The sequence below is a fragment of the Triturus cristatus genome, chromosome 11, assembly GCF_964204655.1.
Source record: "Triturus cristatus chromosome 11, aTriCri1.1, whole genome shotgun sequence".
Taxonomy (NCBI): Eukaryota; Metazoa; Chordata; class Amphibia; order Caudata; family Salamandridae; genus Triturus; species Triturus cristatus.
Genome location: NC_140594.1, coordinates 272,320,471 through 272,340,694, shown reverse-complemented (window position 1 = coordinate 272,340,694; position 20,224 = coordinate 272,320,471). Strand labels below are relative to the sequence as shown.

Genomic DNA, 20,224 nt, shown 5'->3' with positions numbered 1-20,224 from the left:
GAGATGTTTATACTTGGACAGGGTGGCATGTATACAGGAACAGGGAGATGCTTATTCTTGGACAGTGTGGCCTGTATACTGGAACAGGGAGATGTTTATACTTGGACAGGGTGGCATGTATACAGGAACAGGGAGATGTTTATTCTTGGACAGTGTGGCATGTATACTGGAACAGGGAGATGCTTATTCTTGAACAGTGTGGCATGTATACTGGAACAGGGAGATGTTTATTCTTGGACAGTGTGGCATGTATACTGGAACAGGGAGGGAGATGCTTATACTTGGACAGGGTGGTGTGTATTCTGGAACAGGGAGATGCTTATTCTTGAACAGTGTGGCATGTATACTGGAAGAGGGTGATGCTTATACTTGGACAGAGTGGCATGTATACTGGAACAGGGAGATGTGTATACCTGGACAGGGTGGCATGTACACTGGAACAGGGAGATGTTTATACTTGGACAGTGTGGCATGTATACTGGAACAGGGAGATGTTTATACTTGGACAGGATGGCATGTATACCGGAACAGGGAGATGTTTATTCTTGGACAGTGTGGCATGTATACTGGAACAGGGAGATGCTTATACTTGGACAGGGTGGCGTGTATTCTGGAACAGGGAGATGCTTATTCTTGGACAGGGTGGCGTGTATTCTGGAACAGGGAGATGCTTATTCTTGGACAGTGTGGCATGTATACTGGAAGAGGGAGATGTTTATACTTGGACAGGGTGGCGTGTATACAGGAACAGGGAGATTTTTATTCTTGGACAGTGTGGCATGTATACTGGAACAGGGAGATGCTTATACTTGGACAGGGTGGCGTGTATACAGGAACAGGGAGATTTTTATTCTTGGACAGTGTGGCATGTATACTGGAACAGGGAGATGTTTATACTTGGACAGGGTGGCATGTATACAGGAACAGGGAGATTTTTATTCTTGGACAGTGTGGCATGTATACTGGAACAGGGAGATGCTTATACTTGGACAGAGTGGCGTGTATACTGGAACAGGGAGATGTTTATACTTGGACAGGGTTGCATGTATACAGGAACAGGGAGATGTTTATTCTTGGACAGGGTGGCATGTATACTGGAACAGGGAGATGCTTATACTTGGACAGGGTGGCGTGTATACTGCAACAGGGAGATGTTTATACTTGGACAGGGTGGCATGTATACTGGAACAGGGAGATGTTTATACTTGGACAGGATGGCATGTATACCGGAACAGGGAGATGTTTATTCTTGGACAGTGTGGCATGTATACTGGAACAGGGAGATGCTTATACTTGGACAGGGTGGCGTGTATACTGCAACAGGGAGATGTTTATACTTGGACAGTGTGGCATGTATACTGGAACAGGGAGTTGCTTATACTTGGCAGGGTGGCGTGTATACTGCAACAGGGAGATGTTTATACTTGGAAAGGGTGGCATGTACACTGGAACAGGTAGTCTTGGACAGGAAGGCATGAACACTAGGACAGGGAGACATGCATACTTGAACAGTGTGGCACTCACACGGGCACGGGGAAATGTTTAGACTTGGTCAAGGTAGCTGGCACACTGGGGCATGGATACTTCTACACCTGAACAGAGTGGCATGCACACTCAGACAGGGAGATATTTATAATTGGAAAAGGTGGAATGCACTTTGGGACAGGGACACGTGTGTACTTGGAAAGCGTGGCATGTAGGCTGGTGCATGTAGTCTTGGACAGGGGGAAATGTGTACTTGAAGAAGGAAATGTTTATTCTTGGAAATACGGATACTTTTATACTCGGCCAGGGTGGCATGAACACTGGAACAAACATTTAGACCGAGATCAAGATACATACAAGCAATACATGGAGAATGGTAGAGTGAACACGAAGGGCCTGTTTTACAAAGGTAAACTTACACTTTTGTGTAAGGTTATGATTGTTTGCTATTCACAATGGTGTTTTACTAGTATTTGTACGTCTGCGGAGTCTCCGCACATAAAAAGATTCGACAGTTCTATCTTTTGATGTGCATAGACTCCGCAGTCGTAAAGTTCATACACGTAAAAATACCTCTGTGAATAGCAAACAATCGTAAACTTACACAAAAGTGTAAGTTTACCTTCGTGAATCGGGCGCATTGGAAGAGAGACAAAAAATATTTTCCTGACTAGTAGGGAAAACCCAGAAAGAAAGCCTTGAAAAATATGGGGAAGGTGGAGAGAAAAATAGAGGGCGCCAGACTTGGAAGGGACCCAGCAACCTCGCGGAGTTACCTGTAATGGCCCTGCAAGTTTTCCTTTGTAGGATCATCACCCTGAACAATGAGGCAGAAGTTCGTGGAAAAAAAATCCCCCAAGCCCCTCCCGTCTTTACCAGGTCTGCCCCTTACTCCTCCCCGGGCTTATTACGTGCCAAGCTACTCAGTGACGCGGCCAAGTTAGTGGAACAAAATGCCCGTCGAACTGTGCGGGGAACAGTGGGTGCATTGTTTGTTACACTGAGGAAAAAACCTCCCACATATACGTTAATACGTTACAGTACACACATGCGGATTGTTAGACACGCGCCCATCAATTGCTTCGATGACTCAGTGTTTAACTTTTGTATAAAGGAATTAAAACAAACCCGGTGCATACAAATGCCGGCCCTGTGGGGAGAGCGCAGGGTCTGGCCTTAAACATGACCGCACACCCCGGCAGAAAGAAAGGCTTCCTGTGAAAATCACCATACTGGTTTATTGCACATTGAATTAAAGCTCTGCAGCCAGGATCTGACTGGAAACCAAAAATCAGCACTGGAAAATGTTGAAACCAGCCTCACACTGCAGTAGACTGATACGAGAACAGAGTTGAGTGGGTTTTAACAGAGGTTAGATAGATTCCCATTGATGGGCTGAAATGCACAATCTGTTAACAGAAAAACAGGCCTATTCCCCATTTGGTCAAATTGTGCAATCAGAAGCAAATGTGTTATTTTAGATAGTGTCCTTTTTTCTTCATTAGCACACAAGAGAGCCCCTTCAAATACGTGAGTTCTGGATGTGGCTACACAGAAGCCTCTAGTGTTTGATTTAACAGACTGATCATTTATTTATGCTCCATCTATGATCAGAATCTAGGCCATGTGTAGGGTACACGTGACAACTGACTCGCCTCTTACTTCTGCAGTGCGTTGTCGTCTGTGGGGTGTGAGGCAGGAATGTTTCTAAGTTCATGTTTGCAAGCTATCACTTTTAATAAAAGCCACTCCATGCAGTGATATGATCTATTGTCCTAAGGTGAAACACCTCAGCATCTTAAAGAAATACTGTATTTTAAGTTATGAACAGAATTTATCACATTTGTACGCAATGCCTGTAGCATGATTTAAAGGGCAATCGTTTTCATGGCTCGGCTCGTGCACAGGTCTTTCGAGCAAAGCCAGACCCTGGCTCGGCTCTCCCTGCAAATTTGTCGGCTCGCTCACTTTTAGGCATGGATGGGTCATGGCAGCCCATTCATCTGGGACAGAAGTGCCCTAATCTGCAGCCTACCGGGGAAATGCCAGTGTCAGAATGCCCAGTGCCGACCCATAAAATTACTGCCCTGCCATGGCATTGCACACATGAATGACTTGGCGTGTTGCTAACGGTGGTGTGGATGAACGCATTCTATGCATTTCCAATCAGTCTACTAGGGCAAACCATATATGTATTGAAGGTTTGTGGTTTGCGGCGTGCGTGCTTGGCAGACACATTTTAGGGTATCAAGTACTCATTTGATTAAATACAGCATGATCTGGAGTCCCATCTAGAGTTTGCTGTGGGTTTTCCAGCAGTGCCCTGTCAATCACCCTGAACGCTTTCAGCTTCTTCCCAGCAGTGCCCATCCAGTGCCGTACAATTGCAGCAGTGTGAGCTTTTTCCGTGCAGTGACCTGCCAATGCTGTAGGACCCCAGCAGTGCCCAGCCTGTTCCATACAACTGCAGCTGTGTGAGTTTCTTCCCTGCAGTGACCTCACAGTGCTGTAGGACTCTAGCAGCGTGAGCTCCGTCCCAGCAGTGCCCGTATGTGCAACAGCGCCTCACTACTGAGAGCTTTCTTTGGCAGTGCTCTCAGTGCCATAGGACTAAAGTAGTGTGAACATATCCTCAGCAGTGTCCTTCCACTGCTACGGGTCACAGCAGGGCCTGCTTCCTTCTGCACTGCTCTTTCAGTGGTTCAAGACTCCAACAGTTGACGTTTTTTCTACTAATTCCCCATCAGTGGTGTAGGACCCCAGAAGCTTAAAGGTACTCTAAATAGTACCATTTACCTTGCGACTAGACCTTCAACACCACCCTTTCTCTTCCGGCAGTATCCTATAAGCACTGCAGGATCCCATCACCCCGAACGTCCTTTTGCAGCTGCTCTACGAAAGCCACTTATCTCTGATCTTTGGCAATGTCCTTTCAGTGTTCCAAGACTGCAGCAGTGAGGCTTCTCCCCCACATTGCCCTGCCACTACTGTTGTCTCCAGAAGGACCTGCTTCATTCACCACTGCCCTGTCACTGCTAAATGTCTCCAATAACATATACACTGTGTCCATGCAGTGCCTGTTGGTGCTGTGGGATCCTTGCAATGTTAGGTTTCTCACCAAAGGGTTCCTTTACCGCATTGTCATATAGGTTCTCGATTCTTGCAATTTCATCAACAACTAATGTGTAATATAGTGTTTTTTTGGCTGCTCGCTAAATCTGCTTCTCTACTTCTCTCTAGGTGTAAAGAATATGGTCCCACTTCCTTCGCTGTGCTCCAGAAGCAGGGGCTCTACAACTACACTCACCCCTTTTCAGACCCATTGGATGAACAATACAAACCCAATATTGCTGCAAATGGCAGCACCATCTCACAGGCTGGTTCCACAGATCGCAAAATCTTACCACACCGTCTCTCAAAAAATGGACCTCGCCGCCCAGACAGAAATCAGAGGAAGAAGACAAGGCTAGGGAAGCACCATAGGCGGCCAGAGCAAACAACTAGACCAAGAGCTTCTGAGGTACATTTGACGACCCACCTGCCCAAACTAGAGCCAAGCGTCTCTGGGACTGATAGTAATCCTCTTAGACTTAAAGATGTGAAGGCTACTAGTGCCGAGGCTGCGCTATGGCCTGATGTGATAGAGGACACAGTGCACAAGGTGTTAGATAATCTGCTACCTGAAGGGATGGAGGGTGCAGAGCACAAGATGGGAGATAGTTCGCTGTCTGAGATTGTGAATGACACAGTTCACAGGGTGATAGATAGTCGACTCCATGACGTAATGGAGGACAGAATGCACAAGGTGGTAGATAGTCCTCCACCTGATGTCATGAAAAAGGCAGTGCATAATGTGGTGGTGGACACAAGTCAAAAGCAGTCTGAGGGAACCCAGAATCCCCTTCCTGAGATGACGAAAGTCTTACACATGACAATTTTGGAGACCCAACTTCCTAAGGCGATGGAGGTCCCGCTGCATGAAAGGCTGGATTCTTCATTGGCCCATCTGACAGAAATTGTACAAACCGAAATGATGAAGGTGCTACCATCGGATTCTTTTACAAACAACTTAGAGGAACACAAAACTGTAATACTTGAGCTTTTCTATGATGAGAAACTCCAGAGTAATATGTCTGAGTTAGTTGGCAGCACAGCTCACCTCAGTACTGTCCAGGCAAGGATGACTACGTCCTCCGAAGATCAGCTATGCCCTGACCAGACTGTCACTGACTATACCGATGTGGCTAAGCCCAGAGAAGAACAACAGAACATTGATCAGGCACACACAGGCTGTCAACACACTGGACAACTCACTGCAAGTAACATACATGCTGACCATAGTAGCATGTTCCATCCAAGCACTGAGAGACCCACCACAGGCCATTTCACAGGGGCTCATCCCACTGCTGAACAGTTTGGCCCATCAAGGCCCAACTTTGATGATCAAATATTTATACCTCAACAAACTGAAAAAGAGGACGCAAGCACTTTAAGGACCAAGCAAGGACAATTTCAACAGAACTTTCCCCAAACTTACCCAGTGACTCCATCCATAATTACCCATGCAAGTAGTCATCAACCCAGAAAAGATGCAACCATGACAGGAACTGTTCAAGGCATACAGGAGACCGCCCCTGTAACCGAAGACACTTTAACAACATTTTATTTAGAAAACAAATTAGGAAATCATGCATCTCATGGACAATTAGCAACCTACCCTATGCAGAGATATGTGGACTCTACAACAAAATCAACCCCCATCGACAACCCTGGAACTGAGTTTACAAGAATGCATAATTTTGATTTGTCAACCATGGAAGCGGGACTGTATAGCCATTCAAAGGAGAGAACCGTTTCTCCTGTCCCTCCTGAAGTGCAACTAGATTATAGCCCAGGAAACAATTTATTGAATGAAAAGAACAAACCTATACACGACCTTACAAGGATCTCATCTCATCACATCCATGCGCATCACCCTTCTATTACCCATCAACAGTCAAGCAATCACTGTGAGTACTATAACGTATGGGATATACCTAGGGGCAAGTCAAGTGACTGGGGTAAATTGCAAGGGTGTGTGAGTTGATCCTGGAATACGGAATTCATTACATAGTGTGGGCTTAATTTGAGCATCAGTGGCATGGGTGCAGTGATTAGACTTTACTTTGCGGTGAAGCATGTGCTTTGTAATGGTTTGAGTGGAAGATGCATGGGTTGAGTGATGGAAGCTTACATTTGGTGATTAGATTTGCTTTGAGTGATGGATCATAATATTAAGTACATTGCTTTTGGCTGTCCTTATAGGCATGGGCAAAGTGATATGGCTCCTATTAACACATGGTTTGAGGGGCGAGTACCAGTGTTGAGTGGTGGTAGCTCATATTGTGAGATAGGGTTTAGTGTAAATGGCAGCACCTTTGGTAAATTGATAATGACTTGGTTATTGTTATTGGCCACGTGTAGAGTGATTTGACTCATCGAGTGGTTGAGGCATGGTTTTAGTGGTGGGTTCAAATAATGTGATTCAGATTGAGCAATGAGATTTAGTTTGAGTGATGACCCCTCAGTTTAAGTGGTTGTTGTTATGGAGTATTTGTAGAGTGGAGTGGTTATGAGCATGGTTTTAGCGGTGGATTCATGCCTTGAGTAGTAGGGTCTCAGACTGAGACATGGTATTTAGCTTTAGTGATGGCATCCGAGTTTACGTTATAATGCCTTGGTTATTGTTACCAGGTATTGTGTGGAGTTATGTGATTCTTGTTGAGTGATGGAGGCATGGTTTGAGCCATGTACGAACAGCTTTAGCTATGAGGTTTAATTTGAGTGTCAATGCTTTGGTTGATGTTGTGGGGCATGCAGTTGGAAATTGCTCTTGTTGAGAGCTGGGGGTGTGGTTTGAGTGATAAATGCATGAATTGGGGGATGGAGTTCAGATTAATAAATGGTGTTTAGGTTAAATGAAGTGATAATGCCTTGACTGGTTTTATGCACCATGTATACAGTGGTTACTGTTAAGAGCCATTTACAGAGTAGTGTGACTCATGCTGGTGGATGTGGCCATGGTTTCAGCGGTAGGTGCATGGGTTAAGAAATGGGAACTCTGGTTTCAGAATGGCGTTTAGATTGAATGAAGATATCTTAGTTGTCATTGGACTCTATATTTTAGTGTGAAATGCCACCTTGCTTCAGTTTTTTACGGGAGAACAAATTATGCACTAAAAAAAGTGCAAATCAACAAAAGCCCCTCAAACAACAGCCATTCACATTCTGTTCTTCTGCAATCACAGTAACATTTTACCACAACCGGCACGTACTTTAACACAACAAGCCTAAATCAAAATTATTCAAATTAGGCCCGTGAAATTCAAATTTTGCCTAGGCGTAGGTGATTGAGGAGGCATTGTTGGAGCAGTGAATGAATGGCATAAGTGACCTGAGAGTTTAGTGTTGGGATTAAGTTTGAGTAATGGCGCCGCAGCTTAAATGATAATGCCTTATGGTCATTGTAATGGAGCATGCTTAGACTGACAATAATCTTGTTGAGTAGTTGAGGCATGTGTTGAGTGCTCAGTGCATGGCTTGAGTGATAGTGTTAGTTTGGTTTGAGGCAAATCATCCTAGATTAAGTGACAACATCTTGGTTGTTGGTCTTAGGCAAGTGTAAAGGGTTGTAACTCTTGTTGTTGATAGGTGCATTGCTTATGTGACAGGAGCTCAGATTGCCAAGTCTAGCTTGAATGGCAGTGCCTCTGTTTTAGTCACAGTGCCATGGTTATGGTGAGAGGCATGTGTGGAGAGATATCATTCTTGGTGAGTGATGGGAGCGCGGCCTGAGCAGTGGATGCACGACCTAAATGGTCTGGTGTCCGCACCTCAGTTTTAGTGATAATGCCTTAATTGTTGACAAGGGGCATGTGTAGGGTGACATTATATTATTATTAGGTTGTGGAGGCATGCTGTGGGCAATGGATGCATGGCTCAAGTCATGGGAGGCCAGACTGAGTGATGGCTTGTGTGATAAGATCCTAGCTCAAGAGACCAAGCCTTAATTGGTTGTGGTTCATGTTGAGTAAAGTGTTTTGTTTCAGACTGTAGGAGAGGGTCCTGGGGCTTGAACTCCTGTGCAGGAAATAGTCTGTCTAATAAATGATAAAGACATACATAAAGTTTTGGAGGTGGTATTTGCAGATTGTTAAACAATGGCTACTTTCACGTCATAACCTCCTTTAAAAGGGTCTTTCTCTCCTCTCTTTCTGCACTTTTCTCCCTTGTATCAGGACCATATCTTGTCTCCCTCCCATCTCATGTTTTAGTTCTCACTTTCTCTGCTTTCTTCAATGTATTCACACTCCGAGGGCTCTTGTACAGTATGGTGCGTGAGTCTCCCTATGATCATGTCTTCATTTTAATAGCATTATTCCCAGTTCTTTTATGGTTTCTCACATTTCCTTCCTGCCTAGCCTTGTATTGTCACATGTAGGCTTCTCTACACTCACAAGTTTCTGAGACTCCTCCCTCTGTTTCTATGTACTGGTCTTCTATCCATATTTTTTTCCCTTTGTAACAGTCTCTCTTCCGCCTCCTGTTGATGCAGTCTTGAGTTTCAATTATACAGTCGCCCTTGTCTCCTTCCTCTGTACAGTGGTCTGTATCCATGCTCATATTTCTGTGTATTGGTCTGTATCCCATCTAACAATTCTCTGCTGTGGTCTGTATGTCTTCTCATATTTCTGTGTAATGGTGTGTATGCCTTGTCATATTTCTGTGTTATGATCTGTGTCCTTCCTCATAGTTCTGTGTAGTGGTCTGTGTCCTTTCTCATAGTTCTGTGTAGTGGTCTGTGTGTCTATTCCTATTTTTGTGTAATGGTGTGTTTGCCTTCTCCCGTTGACTTTCCTGTATCCATTCTCATATGTCTGTGAAAAGGTGTGCATACCTTTGCATATTTCTGCATAACCTCCTTACTTTTATTCCATGTTTTCTATAATTCTCACAGTCATTTACAATTCTTTTATTTTGATGTCTCTGTCCCATGTGTCCCAGTGTCTGTCAGGCTTCATCCTTTTCTGCAGCATTCTGTCTCTTTCTCTGGTCTCTTCCTAATGATATCTCCTTCCTGATATCTCTATAAAATATGTTGTCACTATGCCAACTGTCCAAAATCATGCCCCCTTCTACCCTCCCTCTCTCTCTATGCCTCTCCTGTCTTGGTTGTCTCTGCAAGCTACTCTTTCCTGGACTCCTAAATGTTGTTAATACTCATTCTCATTTGTCCTTTGTCTGTCTTACGTTGTATCTCTGTTCAATTAATGTGTTACGGTATTCTGCAAGCCAGAATCCCGCTGTGCCTTCGCAGCGCTGTTATTGAAACGTACGCATCTTTAGTACGCATTCGTTCAGCACGCAAGTCGTTAAAACGACTTGCCTAAGGGGAGCTCTGGATTTTGGAATAGATTCATTTACTATTCCAACTCCAGTCTGCACAACAGAAGGGAAGGTGTTGGACTTTAAATCCAACACCATTCCACAAAGGCGTCCCCCTAAAACAAGTCGTTATAAAGACTTGCGTGCTGAATGACTGCGTGATAAAAGGCACCTTTGTTCTATTGCCGGCACTGTGAAGGCACATTGGGATTCCTACTTCGTTCTAATGGACGTTTTCCCTGTTCAATATGTTCCTTCTCAGCATAGATTTTTAGGTTTGGTCTTGAGATAGGTTCAGCTGTCGCACCAGTCCTATGGAATTAGTAAAAAAATCATAAATGAAAAGTACATACATGCTGTCAAACGCAGGTTTTTTTGGGGTCAGCCCTTTTCCTTCGTTGGTCTTTCCAGTTGTCATTCGCATTTTGCTTCCTTCCACTATAGTTGCAGCATAGGGCAATGTGTCAGCCCACTACAATTATTAGCTCTCTTGCACTGTGAATGATGACATATGACACCATCACATGTGCACATTCGTCCTAATAAAGATGTGCACTTCATTGCTAGGGCTGGTGGGCCAATACTTTTTTTTGCCAATTATTTTTTAATCCATTCTTTATCCTTTTTACCTATTTTAGTTATTCTTGTCTTGTTTGAACAATGTCTTCAGGTTATAGTAATTCAATATCATTAGTACATTTTCTTTGGAACAATATAAATCTTGTTTTCCTGTGACAGGCATTAAAACTAAAAAGGGTTTCCATGCCTGTTCTAAGTGCACATGTCTGGTACGAAGCCCCTTACCTGTTCTCATAAAATTGTATGTAATGGTTAATTATATGTTTAAATGTAAAATGTTTATTGCAAGCATACTGCTGCTATGTTTAAGTGGCACCGTTTTCTTTGTTTTTATTGCATATGCTTGCATTAAAAAAATAAACCAAAAATTAAATTTCTCATTAGCTTGCCATAGCCAGTTTTCTTTGTTTTGACAGTGCTTGTTGCTAATGCCCATTTTCTCTGTTTGTCAGCTTCTACCTCTTGGGTGTTTGTGCAGTATGGCTTTTTTCGGTATCCCGCCTATTGTTAATTCCATTTTCCTCTCCCATCCTCTGCAGAGTCGTGTCTCTGTACGACATGCTCCTTCTTGGTCATACACTTGGTGTTAATGACCTCTTCACCTCTTATCTATAGATATCTCCAAGAGCTGTGGATGTTATCGCCGTCTTGATCAATGTGAATATAAGATTGCTCCTTATGAAGAGAAATTCCAGCTCTACAACTTGGACCCGAAAACTCTTTACCACTGTAACTGTACCAGGAGGTGAGTAGATGAACAGGAACTAAAGTACCCTGAAGATCATGATCCTTGCTAGACTACCTACAACCAGCTGAGCGCTGAGACATTTTTGGTTACTTAGTCTGCCCTCTGCCCTCACTGCATCCCTATCCTGAATGCTGCCTTCACGTTGAACCCCAGGCTCATCTCTGCCTCCCCAGCCTGCCCTTTGTCCTCTGCTGGAGCCCAGCCTGCCTCGTGCCCTCTCATGTATTCCCAGGTTGCCCTCTTCTAAATCCCAGGCTCTCATGTCCTGTCCTTGGTCCACCTGAACTTTTTCTTCTGCTTTTATCTTCTTTATTCACCCGCAGACTTACCTGTGACTTCTCCTTGGAAGCATATATGCATCTTTGAATTCACAACAGATTTACTTCTGCTTTCTCCACATGTTTACAGACTAACCCCTGCACTTTGCTCGACACATATTCCCAATATTGACGAATGTTTGTTGCGATGCAGAACAGTAACCGACGTTGCTGTGCTGGCTTGAGTCAGAGGGAGAGAGAAAAAGTGCAATTGTTTTCTCTTCCCCAGCACTGGTTCACTTTTAGCTGCCATGCACCAACACACACACCCTTGGACCATAGTGCAAGTGTGTGTGCCTTGTCTAAAGCATAGGTTATTTTACCAGAAGAGTATCCTTACAGTACAAAAACAGTTCTTTACAACTTTTCCCATTTTGTATGTGTGCTGTAAAATGCAGTGCACATGCAAAGTTGGAAGAATAAGAAGAAATTAAAACATTTCTCCCATTACACCTGCCCTCGAGGAGGCGTAAGGTTTTGGCACAAATCCCTGTCTATGAATGTTAGTAGATAGGGACTTGCATCAAACCCGTAGGTGGTGGCATGAGAATGCCGATGTACCACCCATGGAACACCGCCTTGACGCAAAATAGCACAAATTAGCACCTGGTCTAAAGTTGAATTACTTTGGTGAACTTTTAAACGCAAATCTTGCTTAGTGTTGGATGGTAGATCCCACCCCAGCACTTTGCACTGTGTTTTTGTCACTTTTGTGATGCAAACCTGGCACAAAGCATTAGTTAATCTGGGCACAAAACTTTGTTGATCTGTTCCTTCTCACTCTGCCCCCTGAATCACCTCTCCTTCCTTCTCAGATCATCACTGACTGTTCCCTCTCTCCTGGGAAACCCACACCCCTCTCTCCTCACTTATTTTTCCATGAAAACCCTCCCTCATGCAGATGCAGTGATAGTCGATTTCCATGTCAAGCACAGCTGTCTACATACTTACTGTTACCAATTCTGTGACATATAGTGGGTTTTGGCTCCACACAGAAGAGTATCACCCTCCCCTCTCTTGCTGTTGGATGCTTGGTGTATTATTCCACCTTCTAAGAACTGTTTCCATTGGAATGCATGAGGGACAATTTCACATCTGAAGAGTGCACTTAGTCATCACAATTATCTTTTAAATGCATTTTATTCAAAAGACAATAATTTGTTGTTCCTTTTTTCTCAGCAGCGGCAAAGCCAATCGGCCTGACTTTAATCTGCTAGACCGTGCAAACAGCCTGTGTGCATACGTGTGTTTACATGTATGATCACATTAAAGTCAGACTTGTTGCATGTGCTATGCTTCTTTTTGTTCTTTGAACATCTTCATTAAGGGGATCCTTTCTACCTCCCTTCTTCATCTGACTTTCACTCATGCCTCTCAGTCTGTACTTAAATGTTTGCCTGTCCACACCTTAATGTCCATCTCTCTGTACTCGAATGGCTATTTCTCCAGACTTAAGTGCTCATCTCTCTGGGATTGAATGTTCATCTCTCCCTACTTGAATGTCTGTCTCTCCTCTCCATAATTGTGTGTCCTTCTCTTTGTACCTGAATGTTCATCACTGTGCTTAAAAGTTCATGATTCTCTTCCTGAAGGTATGTCTCTCCATGTCTGTATGTTGATCTCTCTGTAACAGAAGGTTTGTCTCTTTGTACTTGAAGGGCTGTCTCTCACTATATGAATGTCTGCCACTCCACACTTGAATGTTCACTTCTGCATACCTGACTGTCCATCTCACAGTACTTGAATGCTCATCTCTTTGTACCGAAATGTCTGTCTTTCAGTACTTAAATAGCTGTCGCCCTGTATTTGAATGTTCATCTCTCTGTACTTGAATGTCTCTCAGTACATGAATAGATGTCTCTCCATACTTGAATGTCCTTCTCTGCATACGTCAATGTCTGTCTCTCTAGGCTTGAATGTTGATCTTTCCTTTCAGGTATGTCCCTCTCACAGTTCCTGAATGTTTGTTTTTCCACTCAGAGCTGCACATATTGGAACTCTAAAGCTCTCATGTCGCTGTACGTAGGTTCTTATTTCACTGCCTTTTTCTTTCCTTCACATAATGTTGATGCAATATCTCATTGTGGGCCAGACTTACTATCATACTGGTGGCAAAAAGAGGCCACCAATTGTGCACTGACTATTGCGGCCAGTATGTGATTTGCAAATTTGGGGAGAGGAGTTGGCCTAACAGTTAGGGCGCTCGACCTCGGACCTGGGGGAACTGGGTTTGAGTCTCGATAACGACGCTACAACATCCTGTGATTCTGGGCAAATCACTTAATCTCCCCGTGCCTAACAAAAAATAAAATAAAATGTGTGGCCTCATGTAACGTAACTGGTGCTATGTAAAGCGCGCTGATACCTGATTGGATTCGGGTCAAGTTTGCGCTATATAAAACTCTGCAAAAAAAAAAAAAGCGACCTATGTACCTATGGTGTCACTAAAATCACCACACTTATGAGGGCACACGACAACCTGCCTGTTGAATATTAATTAGGCAAGTTGCAATTTGTGAACCTCTGTGACTGGCCACAAAGACTAGGATGGTGACCTGACAACCATCCCTGTCTTAACATTCCTCTTCAGAAACATGTTTTCCTAAGCAGATCATGTTCCTTAAAGGAACCGGTGTTGGTTCAAAAACTAAGTTTTCTTATAGGGATAATTTTCAGAGGGCAGCAGGCTGCGGTCCCCAGGACCACTGCCTACACCCTTTAAGTCCGCCAATAAGATTTGCAATGGAGAATTATTTTGCAAATCAGGTTACCTCGTCCTTTGACGTGTTGGTAACTGTTTAATGGTTTGCGACTGGGAAGGCTGTTGCAAAGGATTGATACCTTGCATACTGAATTGCCTTTTGGAAGGAATGCCCATTGATGCCTTGCATACTGAATTGCCTTTTGGAAGGAATGCCCATTGATGCCTTGCATACTGAATTGCCTTTTGGAAGGAATGCCCATTGATGCCTTGCATACTGAATTGCCTTTTGGAAGGAATGCCCATTGATGCCTTGCATACTGAATTGCCTTTTGGAAGGAATGGAAGGAATGCCCATCGATGCCTTGCTTACTGAATTGCCATTTGGAAGGAATGCCCATCGAAGCCTTGCATACTGAATTGCCTTTTGGAAGGAATGCCCATTGATGCCTTGCATACTGAATTGCCTTTTGGAAGGAATGCCGATTCTAAATTAGGTGGCGGATGGGTTGCAAAACCCATTTTATCGAGTGATAAAGTTTCTGACTTGTAAAATGGCTTTTGTACATAAGAAAGAGCCTTTTTGCTTTCACCAACCATGTGATTTTGTGAGTTGCAGAGTTTGTGATTGCAAAATTGCTCAGTGCGTCTGGCCCTAACTCTTTTCGAAACTATTCGTCCTTTCACCTGTGTGTTCATTAACCAGTCCGGTGCACCGAGGGCAATCTTTCTGGGCCGCGGTTTGTTCTCCCGGCTCCCATGAGGTCACAAGACCGACCTTCACCCACTCATTTACGCTCTACAGTGACCTATTTTCGTTTTACGTGTCCCCTCGTGAGCTCTCCTAGAGCCATATAGACAAATCCGTTTCTAGTAACGGGAACTAAAGTAACGGCTGCCAGGGGCCTGTTGGTATGAAACACCTCTTCCAATGTCTCCCTTTAGAGCTTACATTCATGGAATTACAATCTTCCTAAAAGAAACACAAAGGTGGTCGGATGTTACACTTCTTCGTTAGCACCCCTGAAGATAATTGCAAGTAAAGAAGGTCAGAGCACAACTGACCAAAACAGCCTGTGGGCTGGAAATCTATCAAAGATTCATTTGAGGCCTCTTCTCTTCCGGTCCCCAGACTGACCTTTGACATATCTTCAGGCCCCGAAACTGCATTCTGCCCTCTCCCCTGATCCACAGACTTCCCTGTACCCTCTCCCAATGATTAAAGATCTCTCTCTGTCCTCTCCCTGGGCCTCCCGATCTCACCCTGACCTCTCATCATGTCCCCAAACTGGCCTTTGATCTCTCTCTCTAGGTCTCTGTCTAAACCGAGAGGTCCTCTCCCCCGGTCTCTCCACCTCCCTCTGATCTCTCCCCATACTCCATACCTCCCTCTGATCTCTCCCCACACTCCAGACCCCCCTCTGATCTCTCCCCACACTCCAGACCCCCCTCTGATCTCTCCCCACACTCCTAGACCCCCCTCTGATCTCTCCCCCGCGCTCCAGACCACCCTCTAATCTCTCGAGACCTCAGGCTGGCCTTTATTCTCTCCCCATGACCTTACACTGACCTTTGCCCTTTACCTCATATTTCATAATTACTTATTTATGATTCATGTGCGACTTGTGACCGTAAAAGTCTTCTAAATTCCCTGTTTCATTTCACAGAGTCTAAACAGCTTCCCTCTTCCCAAGTCTCCAAATAGCCTCTGGTGGAGGACTTTTACTACCAAACGCTCTTAAAGAGTGTGTCCTCTCTTGAGGCAGAGAAGCAACAATGCTTTGTGCATCCTGCCTATCGCCTCAAACACACGGAGAGCATCTTTCCGACACAGCCGAGTCCTTCAGCACCACCAAAATCCATAACAGGACCTACCTGGCACTATCCAATGTACACGAAACAACACACTAGTCTACCCTACCCTCGCCACCCACTATCGAATTACAACTCCCACCTGAACAAATCGAAGCACAACCAGTGCATGGTCAGCAGACCACCATGACTGGATCAATGAAGTCCCGCATTCACAGGGCCCAGATTCCAAAAGCACCTTCGTGCCATGAAAATTGACCAAGTACGTGACAGAAAACACAAAAACAGCAGTCGTTGAAAGTAAACTGCCTGCAACAGCCTGGTGACATAAAGTCTACCGTCCTGGTGTGTTTATTGGTACATTGGATATGATCATGAGAGATGGAAAATGCTGTAGTGTTGGGAACGTTTGTTAAGTATGTTAAAGTATATGCCAGTGTTGTGTTTGCACAAGCTTGTGCAAACACCAGTAGATGCACTTGTATTATTGGGAGAGTTTCTGTAGGCCCAAAGCACGATGATGATATTCAACATTTTTCCCTGCGCTCTAATTTTTGTGGCATTGCAAACGTAAACAATGGGGTGCGTCACACTGGTGAGTGCCGACTCTGGTGGTATACTGACACATCCCATGAACATTTTATCTCTTTTTTCAAGGAGCCACGCTACATCACCTGTTATCTCCATGGAGGGATCCAGGCTGCCCTGTGTAAGCCATGGATAAGCCACTTCGGGACACAAGCGCATGGGACACCGGTCAGAGGGGCACAATGGAGATTAGGAAGCACATGAAGTGGAGACTCAGGGACAGTGAGATGGGACAGGGAAGCACACTGAGTAGGGGGCACAGGTCAGTGGAACAAGGATTAAGGGGGACTGGGAACCAGTGGTAGATGTAAAGGTGGGAAAACGTGTGGACGGGGAGTCTTGAGGCAAAGGAGACCGAGACAGGGAGACAAGGGGGTGCACAGAGACAGGGAGACAAGGGGGTGGACAGTAGTCCGGGGGCCAGGCCCATAAGAATAGGGGTGATGCTGTTACTGAGCATCTTGAGGACACATGGGCAGAGGCGGCGAGAAAGGCAGGGATAAGTAGGTTGAGGGACATGTAGTAATAGGGTCAGGGGGACAGGGAGATGCACAGAAAATAAGCGACAGGGCCAGAGAGACTTGTGGGCAGGGTGACGCAAGGGACAGACTAAGGAGATTACAGGGAACAGATGCAGGGAAGAGGAATCTCAGGGCGATGCAGTGAAGTGAAGTAATTAGGAAATGAAGACATGGGAACAAGGAAACTCAGGGACAGGGAGAATTGGGGACACAGATAAGCATGGCCATGGGGAACATGGACTGGAGTACAGGGCGTAATAGGAGAGTATGAATCAGGGCGACACCTTGAGACAAAGTCCACTCCAGCTTCTGTAGTGAAGAATCTTTGAATCAAATTTGATCAGCATTTCTCTCTGGAAGCTCAGGTTACTGCTATTGTTAAGTCCTTTTTTTCCATCAGCAGATTGTGAAACACATTCCTTTTCTCTTGTCTCCACAACAATGGGTCCAGATATCAATGCATGCACAGGTTAGACTATTGCAGTGCCCTATATCTTGCTCTTTCTGCCAAAACCTTAAAATAAACAGCAGCTGGTCCAAAATGCTGCACCCAAAATAACCATACAGTTAAGAAAATTTGACCAAAACGTAGGCAGCTTTGAGTAATGAAAGAGTCACATTTAAATTCTTGCGTTTGGTTCATAAATATTTGTATGATCCACACCTCAGTTCTCTTTCTGGTTGGCTTACCCGCTCCAGGCTTAGGTGCTAACTTAGGTCGGCCTCTAGCTCTGTTAACTGAAGTCTGGACCCACGTTTAGGCTTTGCTGTCGCAACAGATAGGCTTTGAATGAACTGCCATTAAAGATTTCATCTGAGTCATCCCTTCTGAAGTTTAAGAAAGTTGTGAAAACCTGGCTTTTTCCATCTTTGCAATAACTACTGCTGTTTTTTTATTTTATGAGTTTGTGTAACTTTTAGGCTTTCACCCCTTCCGGGTGTTGTTGCGCTTTAGAAACATAACATTTAGGGCCTTATGTAGGTAGCCTAACATTTACCACTTCATAAATACCGAATTTTACCGATTCGGTATTTATGAAGTGGTAAATGCTATGTAGGTAATCAGTCGGTAAAAATTACCGAATCGGAATTGGTCGGTAATTTAGAATCGGTATTTACCGATTCGGTAATGGGGGAGCACAATCAAGAGTGGCAGGGTGTCACAGTGACACCCTGTTGCACCCCTGATTCCTGCATGTGTGCACATGTGGCACACATACATGCCCTAAGGGCATGTATGTCTGCCACATTGCACACTTCTAAGTGCCAAAAAATGCTTTTTCTAAGCCATTCGTCATTTACCACAAACTTTTAGTTGGTGGTAAATAACGAATCCACACAACACCCACACACTCCCCCTACATCTCATTTCAGGATTCGGTATTTACCGAATCGGTAAAATTACCGATTCGGTAATTTTACCGATTCGGTAAATTACCGAATCCTGAAATGTCCCCCCTACATACCAAAAGCCTGAATACCGGTCGGTAACGGGATTTTTACCGAAAATCGGCCGTTACCGACCGGTATTAGGCTACCTACATTTCGCCCTTAATGAGAATTAAGGAGTCTCGGGTGCAGAGAAATGCAGGGACACTGACTTGGGGACGTGGAGACATGGGGACTGTGAGTTATGGGGACAGGGAGACACAGAACAGGATGCACTGAGATGCAATGATAAAGAGTAAAGGAGATTTAGAATCTCAGGAATGAAGACACAATGGAATAGGAAGATGTCGGTGAGAGAGAATCTGAAACAGAGAAATGCAGTGACAGGAAGACAGAGGACTAGGGAGACAGGGGGGCAGGGAGACAGAGAGACGTAGGCACATTGACATCTGGGAACAATGAGAGACAAAAGGATTGCTACTGCTCCAAGAGGACAAAACCTTACGCCAATTAAGAAACACAGGGATGAGGAAACTAGGCGAAAGAGAGGTGCTGGGATAGAGAGACGAGGGGACAACGAGAAGATCTGGAGATACAAGGAAGAGGATACGTAGGAAACAAAGCAGGGAGAAATCTAAAGGATGACAATAGAAGAAAGAGAAATGAGAAACCACACGTCAAGGAGAAACATGTTCAGGAAAACATGAGAACGAAAAAACAAGGACAAGGGGACATGCGACAGCAATACTGTAGGGCACAGAGAATCTAGAGCTTAAGTGGCAGGACAGGCACTGGGACAGGGCGGCAAGAATAATGCACCGATTCTGCACACCTAAACTCTCAGTCACAGTTACTTTGGCAGAAGGTCGCACAACACTACCACTCACTAGGTTGACCTCTGCAGAGAAAACCCACAACTCACAGACCACACTGAAAGACTTGCACAAGTTAAGCCACAAGACTTGTCCTCCTTAAGGAGCCCTCCAATAGGAAAGTCAATAACCCACATATGACACTCTGCACTCCATGACCATCAGCAACACAAGAAACCAAGGAATTTGGAACATGGTGCTATTCAAAATTGCGTAAAGTAACATAACTACGTCTAAGAAAAGATGTAACAGTGGATGTTTTATGCAGTTCATTGTGATAACTTCTAGATCAATTGGGGGCTAAGCTTTCTTTTTCTAAGACGAGGTGTGATTTAGGATGATTCATGTTCTCTTTGGATAGGGGTATGTCCATCAAGTGCCCTCATCCGGACTCTGGACTGTTGACCATTTAGGCTGACAGGGGCCTGTTCCTGCTTCTTACATTTAGTACCACAACACCACCCAGTGACTGCCTGCTGTGGCTTGCGGTGCTCTCACCTATTTGTGTCTAAGAGTGACTGTCCCATCCGTATGGTCTCTAGGTAGCCTGGACGGGGCTTTATCATCGTCAGCAGTGATATACTCTTTTTGTTTCTAACAATCTGCCCCATCTTGGTACCAATTACTGTTGCATGCCATGGTCTGAAGTTGGTTTAATCTAGGTATCCCTAGCAGCATTACATGGCTCTCCTGTGCTCTTCCTTGCATCAGAGACTACCCCTGTCCTGACTAGAAAGGTCTGCCCAGGTGGTTTCTGATAGATTCTCATTGCTCCATCCTGGTACCCT

At 44.6% G+C, this 20,224-nt stretch overlaps 1 protein-coding gene across 1 annotated transcript in view; it reads left to right on the top strand.

Annotated features, from left to right (window-relative positions):
- The window catches only part of LOC146784004 (uncharacterized), a 33,573-nt gene that overhangs the window by 9,335 nt on the left and 4,014 nt on the right, over window positions 1-20,224 (top strand). The window contains exons 4-5 of the mRNA XM_085633434.1: window positions 4,726-6,494; window positions 11,104-11,233. Coding sequence (XP_085489560.1) covers window positions 4,726-6,494; window positions 11,104-11,233 — 1,899 coding nt within the window. The remainder of the gene's footprint in view (window positions 1-4,725; window positions 6,495-11,103; window positions 11,234-20,224) is intronic.